Genomic DNA, 9,912 nt, shown 5'->3' on the forward strand with positions numbered 1-9,912 from the left:
ACTGGGTGTGAGACAGGCTCCGGGATGTATGGTACAACAACGTGAGCACAGCCCATATTTTATATAACTGTAAATGCAAAATAATCTTTACAAATTGTGTACATTACAAATTGGAAACGTTTTTGGAAAAAAAGAAGAGCAGGGAGTTCCTAGTCACACACAGTTCAATGGGGAGTCCATGAAGGCTTTCACAGGCCTTACAGTCCAGGGCTGGCTTTCTTTCACCATCCACCAGCACCCCCGTAAGACACTGCTCCTGTCAGGAACACCATGAGATTAGCCCCTCATGGAATATCCATCCCAGCTTCTTCCTTTTCGGCCACAACCTCTGGCAGCATCTTCTGGTTTTGAAAGCCCCCAGTTAACCTCTGCAAAATTTCAGGGTTCCCAAACTCCATACAGAGAAACTTTCACCCACATAATAAGGAAGACAGCTAAGAAGGTGAAGTTACAACTCTGCTTCCCCCGTCTCTGGTTCCCGTGAAGTTAAAACGCTGAATGATCCCTCATTTTTCCTCCTGTGCTGCTGATCGACCTCAAATCCTGTCTTTCAAACCAGCCCAGTTTCTCCATCCCCAAAGCCACACTCCATCCTGCCTCACTCTATCCCCAAGTCCAAGTCAGGGTCATCTTATGCACTACACTCCCACCCCCCACCCACCGCAACATTCAGCTGGTCCCTCAGCTTCGGGTCTCATAACTGCCTCCCCTCCTTCATCCCGAATTGAATCTCCACACTGCAGCCAGACTTTGTTGTTTAGTCGCTAAGTGGTGTCCAACTCTTTGTGACCCCATGGGCTGTAGCCCACCAGGCTCCTCTGTGAATGGGACTTCCCAGACAAGAATACTGGAGTGGGTTGCCATTTCCTTCTCCAGGAGATCTTCCCGACCCAATGCGTCTCCTGCATTGGCAGGCGGGTTCTTTACTATTGAGCCACCTGGGAAGCCCCTGCAGCCAGAATGGTCCTCTCAAAACACTAAGCTGGCTGTGCCCTTCCGCAAACACATACCAGAACACCCTTATCAACAAGCTGTCCTCAGGATAAGAACAGCCCCAACTCTTTCACCTGACTCAGCTTTGGCCTGGCCCTGCCCTGCCTCCCTCCTGCCTTGCTCTGAGCTCTCCTCCCCTCCCCTCCCCACCTCTACATCCTTCAGTTCCCCTCAGTTCCTCAGGGCCTTCAGACACTCCCTCACCTCCAGTCCCTTGCCTGGTCAACTCCTATTCAACCCTCAAGACTTTAAAGGTCATTCTTCAACCACCTTCCTCAGCCTGAGACCATATTCAGCCCCCCTGCAATATGCACCATAGCATCCTGACTTTCATAAATTCCACCACACTCGTAATTCTTTTCTTTTTTTGGTGCCGAGTGGCATGAAGGATCTTAGATCCTCAACCAGGGATTGAACCCATGTCCCCTGCAGTAGAAACACGGAGTCCTAAGCACTGGCTGCTGCGGAATTCCCACACTTCTAATTCTTAATCTCCCTCTCTCCCACAAACCAGTAGGTTTCACGAGGGCACAGCTGGCTCCTCAAACCTGACAGGCTGAACTGAACACAGAGCTACAGTAACAAGCACCTGAAATTTGGGACCAAGTTCGTGAAAAATGTCCCACTGGGACTGAAACAGGCAAAGCAGCGCAGGAAGAGTGAGAGGCACCCACTCAAAGAGGTGACCCACATATATATTGCTACAGAAGCTTGGGAAACCTCTGATCTAAAGAAGTTACTAAGACATGGCCCCAGGATCAGAAGGTTAAAAGAAAAAAAACTATCGGGTCATAAATTGCATTTTAAACAAATATGAGAGACATTATCTGTAGGGAATCTAAAGGCTTGGCAGCTGAAGAACAAGACGCAGCACAAGTTTACCTCCAAACTTGTGGTTGGGACTCTTTAGCGCTAAATGACCATGGTTGGTTCTTGGAAATGAAGCATCTCCAGGATAGGCTATAACAGGCATGCTCCCTGAGTCCCACCAACACCCAGTAAACTCATTCTGTACTCCCCACACAGTGTTTTGATAAATAGTTTGGTTGTGTGAGGACACGCCCTCTAGGAGGAAGGTCTCTCCAGCAGCACATGAGCTCTAAATAAGGAAACTGATGTCTTGTGTGATGTCTCACACATTTAGGCAACTGACAGGCAGGACTGCTCCAACTACCGATCCACCAAGTTTCTCCACCAGCTGCCCATCCCTTTATTTCCTCAGCTCTCCAGGCAGACCTCGGGACTCTATGGAAAGAAACAGAACAGCTCTATAGCCTTGATTGACATCTGGCGAGAGTACCCAAGAGCACCTCCTTAAGTTGCCTGGCAAAAAAAAAAGACGTGAGCAAGGCTGAACAGGAAAGGAGTATGTTACTGATTCAATGGACATGAGTTTGAGCAAACTCCGGGAGATAGTGAAGGACAGGGAAGCCTGGCATGCTGCAGTCCATGGGGTCACAAAGAGTCGGACACAACTGGGCAACTGAACAACAAAAGGTTGAACAGAAACCTGTGCCTGCAAAGATAAGCCCCCACCTTCAACAGACCTTGAACAAAAAAACCACAAAGCTCAGCTAAGGATGAGAGAGGTCTGTCAACCTTCTTGAGGTTATCTGACACTAGAAAATGACATAACCCTTGAGCAGAAAGTCCTGTTTTCAGAGTGTCTGACCCAAGGCTCACGAGCTCCACCTGATTCAGAGGTGTGGCCCACCTGGGAGTTTCCTTTTAGGTATCCCTTCCTCCCAACACCCCTTTCCACAGGGGCCAGCTCAGTGAAATCCTGGGCCAGTTCTTCACACAGCCAGCCAGAAGGAATTTGTTAAATCAAAATGTTGGCAAGGACATGGAGTAACTGGAACTCTCGTGCCTTGCTGGTGGGAAGGTAAACAAAGTAGAAGCACTTTAGGAAACACTTTGGCAGCTCATAAAGTTAAACATCATCTACTCTTGCCTGGAAAATCCCATGGACGGAGGAGCACGGTGGGCTGCAGTCCATGGGGTTGCTAAGAGTCGGACACGACTGAGCGACTTCACTTCACTTCACTTCACTTCACTTCACCCTATGACCCAGTAATCTGATTCCTAGGCATTTACCCAAGAAAAAACAAACACAAATATCCACAGAAGACTTGAAAATGAATGTTCAATCATGATAGCCAAAATATGGAAAAAATCCAAGTCACTGAACAGGATAATGGATAAACAAACTGTGATATGTTCATACAATGGCTACCTCTCAGAGATACAAGGAACTACTGATCACATCACAACACAATGAAACTCAAAAACAGGCACAAGAATTCATACTGAATGATTCCATGTACATGATGTTCTGGACCAGGCAAAAGGAATCCATGTGAAAGAAGTAAGAACAGTGGTTGCAGTGGTTCCCACTAGATGGAGAGAGTGAAGTTGAAACAGAAGAAGCACAAGGAAGCTTTTGGGGGTGATGAAAATGTTCTGTATTATGACAGGGGTATGGGTTATCAATCAAACCAGCCAATCTTAAGAGAGATCAACCTTGAATATTCATTAGAAGGACTGAGGCTGAAGCTGAAGCGCCAGTATTTTGGTCATCTGATGCAAACAGACAACTCATTGGAAAAGTCCCTGATGCTGGAAAAGATTGAGGGCAGAAGGAGAAGAGAGCATCAAAGGATGAGATGGCTGGACGGCATCACCGATGCAACAGACATGAACTTGGGCAAACTTCGGGAGATGGCGAGGGACAGAGAGGCCTGGTGTGCTGCAGTTAATGGGGTCACAAAGAGTCAGACACGACTGGATAACTGAACAACAACAATATGAGTTATACAGCTCTATGTATTAATATTTGTCAAAATTCATCAAACTATAAGGCTCAAAATCCATGCATTCCACTGTTCGTCAATTATATATCAATAAAGTTAACGTCAAAAAAAATCATGTCAGATTATGTCATTCCTCCACTCAATATATTTCAATGTATCCACATTTATTCATTCAATAAATATTAGGTACTGAGTACATGCCAGGTGGGCACTGTTCTGGACACCATGGGGTTCAGCAGAGAACAGAGACTAAAATCCCTACACCCAGGGAATTTACAGTCTAAGTGGGAAGGTAACTAACACAGTAAATACTTTCTGTGGTTAGAAAGTGATGTGTGCTGTGTAGAAAAAGCAAAGAAAAGCAATAAGGAAAATACTGTAGAGGAAGATAGTGTAGGGAAAACACAGAAAGGGTGTGTGATTTTATTTTTTTTAACTGCTGCAGAAAGCCTTATTGTTTAGTAGTTTTAAATAGGGCAGAAAAAAAGGCCTTACCAAGCAGCTGACATTTGAGCAAATGGGTGGTGGTTAGAAAACAAATCATACACATAGATGGGGAAACAGTATCCTAAACAGAGGAGACAGCATCTGCAAAGGACCCAAGGCAGGAGCACGCCTGATGCATTCCAGATACAGCTGGGAGGGCGGTGTGGCTGGAGCGCGGTGAGGAGGAGCGCATGTCAGAGAGCTGGGGGAGGTGAGGGGTGAGAAGATCATGTCAGGCCCTGGGAGTCATTGTAAAGACTTTAACGAGATGCGCGCCAAGGAGAGTTTTGAGCAGAGGACTGACACGGCTGCAGGAGTACTCTGAAAGGGACAAGGGTGGATGCATAGAGATCAGTAAAGCATCAGCCACAATAATCAAGGGAAATGACAGTGGCAGTGGTGGGAGGGGATGAGAAGTGGTCTGGCCCCAAATGCATTTTAGGAGAGTCAACGGGACTTACTGACAGTCTGGATGTGAGATGTGAGAAAGCAGAGTCAGGGATGATGCTCATGATTTGCAGCCTGAAGAACCAGAAGGATGGTGTTGCCATCGAGTGAGAAGGGGAAAGCTGAGGGTACAGCAGGTTTTTGGTGGGGGAGAAGATCAAGAATTTGGTCTCAGACACGTCAAGGTTGAGATGCCTATAACCTCTAAGAGAAGTTACTGAAGTTGGACCTTGGGGCTTCCCAGGTGCTCCAGTGGTTAAGAATCTGTCTGCCAGTGCAGGGGACACGGGTTTGATCCCTGGTCCGAAAAGATCCCACATGCCAAGGAACAACTAAGCCTAAGCGCCATAACTAATGGGCCTATGTTCTAGAGCCTGCAGCCGCAACTACTGAGGCTGGTGTGCCCGGAGCCTGTGCTCCACAACAACAGAGGCCACCACAAGGAGAAGCCTGAGCACCACAGTGAAGAGTTGGCCCAGCTCGCCACAACTAGAGAAAGCCTGTGCACAGCCACAAAGACCCAGCACAGCCAAAAATAAATAAGTAAAAAACAAGTGGGATCTGAGTGTGGAGTTTAGTGGAGGTACCTGGTCCAGAGGTAGAAATCCAAGACTCACCAGCTTAATAGATGGCGATAGAAGCCATGAGACTGGCTGAAATCGCCAAGGGAGTAAATAGAGCTAAAGAGGTCTAAGGACTAGGCTTGGGAGTGACGAGGAACTAGCCGAGACTGAGGCCCTATGAGACCAGTATGATCTAGCCCCTACCTCCCTTGACGGCTGCATCTCAGTCTCCCTCTCAATTATGCTGGTCTTTCAGCAAATCCTGAGATGCCAAGTCCTTCCCTACCCCAGGATATTTGCATCTGCTGTTCCTGCAGTCCTGAAGGACCTGACTCAGACCCCAATTCTGCCCCACGGCTGGCTCCTTGTCCTTCAAAGCTTAGTTTAAGTGTCACCTTCACAGAGGGCCTCTTTCTTCCATCAGCACCTTACACATTCATTCTATTTCAGCGCCCTACTGATTTCCCTCACAGAACTTTTTACAGCTGGCTGCCAGTTCACCACAGTTAGTCCTGCTTTTCTTCTTTCTCCTTCTGATGCTCCATCACAGTTCCCTTGGCCAGTCTTCTCCCCTCCTCACTTAATATTGGGGCTCCCCAGGGTATCTGTCAGAGAAGGCAATGGCACCCCACTCCAGTACTCTTGCCTGGAAAATCCCATGGACAGAGGAGCCTGGTAGGCTGCAGTCCATGGGCTCACTAAGAGTCGGACACGACTGAGCGACTTCACTTTCACTTTTCACTTTCATGCATTGGAGAAGGAAATGGCAACCCACTCCAGTGTTCTTGCCTGGAGAATCCCAGGGACAGGGGAGCCTGGTGGGCTGCCATCTATGGGGTTGCACAGAGTCGGACACGACTGAAGTGACTTAGCAGTAGCAGGGTATCTGTCAACAATCCGTCCTCTGGGCTCTCACCCTGTCGTACAACTTAGTATATGTGCAAAGACTCTCAAAAGTCTCTACCTCCAGGTCAGACCTCTCCTCTGAACTCGGATTCAAATCCAACCGTCAATTTGACAGCTCCACATGGAGATCTGATATATTAAGATGTCCAAAGTCAATGTCTCCATTTTCTCTCCACAAACCTACTTTCAATCTTCTCTCTCTCACTCCACATCAACTTCACTATTTCAGTTGCTCAGGCCAAAACCTTAGAGTTATATTTGTTTGGATAGATTTTTTTTAGAGTTGTATTTAATTCCTGTTCCTCTCCTGCCTCACGTTCCATCTATCAGCAAACCCTGCCTACCTCCAAGAAATATTGGGAATCTAACTACTTCTTCCCTCTCCACTAATCCCACCCTGATTCAAGCCACCAGACATCTCTTGCCTGTTTTACTTGACAGATTCCTCCTAGATGTTCCTGCTTCTCCCCTTGCCCTCCTTTATCCATTCTCAATAACTTAGCCAGAGTGACTGTTTCAAAACACTAAGGCCTATGTCATCTTTGTGCCACACTGCCTTGCCCAAACACACTGCTTTTACTTCACCTCCTTTTACTGTCTCCCTTGTGCACACCCTGTACTCCATGCTGTTTTCCAACATTTTCAGGGATACTCCTGGCTTAAAGCCTTTGGCAATTGCTGTTCCAACATACTCTTCCTCCAAATAACTGCTCAGCCAACTCCCTCACCTGTCACCTCCTACAATCTTTGCTCAAATGCTACCTTCTTCCAGATACCTGTTGAGCCAACTCCCTCACCTCCCTCTCACAATCTCTGATCACATGTTATCTTTTTTTGGCTGTGCCAAGGGGCCTGTGGGATCTTAGTTCTCCAACCTGGGACAGAACCTGTGTCTCCTGCACTGAAAACACAGAGTCAACTTCTGGACCACCAGGGAAGTCCCTTGTGTTACCTTTTTTATGAGGCCTACCCTGATCAAACTAATTAAAATTAGTTTGTGTCCTCCTTCCTTGCTCTACTTAATTTTTTTTCCCCTATAGTATTGTTCATCTTCTCATGTTCATCTTCTCATGTACTGTAACCAAGACACAAATTCTGGTTTCCTAAAGCCCCACATCTTGGAAACACTCTCAGTGCTGAGCAAACCAGGATATTGATCATCCTAACCATAATTTACTATTTTTATTTTCTATCTCTCCTCATGATATATAAAATCACTTCCAGAAGGGCAGGGACTTGACTGTTGTGTTCAGGTAGAACAGAACCTGGCACATAATAGGCGCTCAATAAATAGGGCTTAAACACCTGCCCATCAGCACTTTAATCAGCCTGCTGCAAGGGGTCACCTAGCAAACTAGCTGAAAGTAATTAGGTGCATAATTTAGAGCTCTTCAAATTTAATTCCACTAAAATTTGACACTGTGGCATTATAAGGGCTTCCAAGGTGGCACTAGTGGTAAAGAACCAGCTTGCCAATACACATGTAAGAGAAGCGACTTTCCCTGGGTGGGAAAGATCCCCAGAGGAGGGGGGACCAACCCACTCCAGCATTCTTGCCTGGAAAATTCCATGGACAGAGGAGCCTGGTGGGCTACAGTCCATAGCATCGAAAAAAGTCGGAGATGACTGAAGCGACTTTGCACCCACACACATGGCATTATAAGTTATGAAGAATGAGAGGAAATTAGATACCAAAAATTTCCGTATATACCATATATATGTTATTCCTAACATCCATAAGCCAAGCCAAAAATGTTATCCCCCAAATCCACATGGTCCAAACATTATAGATTTCACATAAAATGGCCTAATTCAGAAAATAACCTTTGACACTTCTTCGAGAGCCCTATAATTCCTAAGCAAACTGTAGTTTCCATGCAACTAAGACCTGCAGCAAATAGGCCAACTTACCTCCTGTGTAGAGAAAGGAGCCAGACAGGCCTCCGAAGTAGATGAGAGCTAAGTGCTCCAGTTTGAGAGGAGACAGACAGTAGAGGCAAGCGGCACAGACACAGCCCAAGGTGTAGAGGAAGACTCCAAACCGAACTACATCCTGGGGCTCCAAGATTCGGTCCACCAGGGTCCTGTCATCACTCTTTTTGTGGTCAATGCCTTTGGAAAAGTCGTAATAAGTGTTGACCAAATTGCCAGCCCCGTGCACCGCGAGGACAGCTATGGCACAACCCACCAACAGCCTGGGATCCAGGACGCCTTGGGATCTGTATGCCAGGGCACTGCCCAGGGCCACCGGGGTGAGTGAGGCGCTGAAGCTCCAGGGCCGCAGGGCCAGGACATAGGAGGCGCACTTCTGCCTCCACGAGCGCTGCGGAGGTCTGTCCTGCTGAGGACAGCCGTTCCCCAGCAGGTCTCTGTCCTCGACCTTGGCCGTCTCTCCAGCGTGGATGTTAATCTTCTCCGCCATGGAGGCTACACGTGTGTTAAGTCAGTGGTAGTGAGCCACCCACTGCGCAGCGTTCGCGCTAGGGCGAGGACGGACGGGGCGGGGCAACGGACCTGACCTTTTTCGGTTCCACCAGGGACAGGGACTGGGAGGCGGCGGGGCCCAGGGGCTGCAGCGAGTGGGCCTGACACCCCAAGAGGCCCGGCAGCACCGCCCCGACCTCCTGTCACCTGTGTAAGCCTGCTTCCAGACCCCAGCCCCGCCCGCCCTAGAGCCCGAGCACGAGCCGCGACCGCCACCCCGGGACTGCCAGGACCGCCGGCGCCGCCATCTTGTGCGCCCGCCACCTCAAGCTCGCCGGGAAACACCGGCCGGCAGCACGGCCCTAGGCCTGGGCCAGGACCGAGGCGGGGTGAGGGGCGGGGCCCTGGAGGGGCGGGGCCAGAGGTCTAGGGGCGGGGCCGAGGTAGGGTGGCGACCCAGCAGCCCCGCCCTTCTCTTGCCCAAGGTCGGGGACGCAGTTGCTTTGAGTCTTGTTGAAAACAGCCTAACTTAACGAACGACCGCAAATGCATGTCGCTTTACGACTTACCAAGAGCTTTCACTCACGGAAATAGAACTTATTCTGTTTTTCGTTCAACAAAAGTTAATTGAGCCCCCACTGTGTGCAGCAAGATTTATTGAACACCTACTGCATGCAGCAGTGAACAAAATGGACAAAACCAGGGAGCACGTTGAGGGTGATAAGGTATAATTATATCCCTTCATTTTCAAGTGGGAAAACTGAAGCTCTGAAATGGGAAATGCTGTCTAAGAAATTATTAGCTTTGCCAAGACAGGAAGGAAAACTGAAAGTCCATCCATAGATGAATGGATAGTTCAGTTCAGTCGCTCAGTCGTGTCTGACCCTTTGCAACCCCATGGACTGCAGCATGCCAGGCTCCCTGTCCATCACCAACTCAAACTCATGTCCATCGAGTCAGTGATGCCATCCAACCATCTCATCCTCTGTCGTCCCCTTCTCTTCCTGCCTTCAATCTTTCCCAGCATCAGGGTCTTTTCAAATGAGTCAGTTCTTGGCATCAGGTGGCCAAAGTATTGGAGTTTCAGCTTCACCATCAGTCCTTCCTACGAATATTCAGGACTGATTTCCTTTAGGATGGATTGGTTGGATCTCTTTGCAGTCCAAGGGATTCTCAAGAGCCTTCTCCAACACCACAGTTCAAAAGCATCAATTCTTCAGCGCTCAGCTTTCTTTATAGTCCAACTTTCACACCCATACATGACTACTGGAAAAACCATA

General features: G+C 48.3%; 1 protein-coding gene across 9 annotated transcripts in view; it reads right to left on the reverse strand.

Moving 5' to 3' along the window:
- UBIAD1 (UbiA prenyltransferase domain containing 1) overlaps nt 1-9,011 on the reverse strand; it is a 95,988-nt gene extending 86,977 nt beyond the window's left edge. For 5 of the 9 annotated variants that reach the window (XR_009729951.1, XR_009729949.1, XR_009729950.1 and 2 more), the window contains exon 1: nt 8,120-9,004. Coding sequence is in view for 4 of the 9 variants with exons in the window: in XM_061382736.1 (XP_061238720.1) it covers nt 8,120-8,630 (511 nt within the window). In the remaining 5 variants the exon portion in view is untranslated. Of the gene's footprint in view, nt 1-8,119 lie in introns of all 9 variants that reach the window. The other 4 variants (XR_009729947.1, XM_061382734.1, XM_061382735.1 and 1 more) reach the window with 3 other exon arrangements.
- Nucleotides 9,012-9,912: the final 901 nt, after the last annotated feature.

The sequence above is a fragment of the Bos javanicus genome, chromosome 16, assembly GCF_032452875.1.
Source record: "Bos javanicus breed banteng chromosome 16, ARS-OSU_banteng_1.0, whole genome shotgun sequence".
Lineage (NCBI taxonomy): Eukaryota > Metazoa > Chordata > Mammalia > Artiodactyla > Bovidae > Bos > Bos javanicus.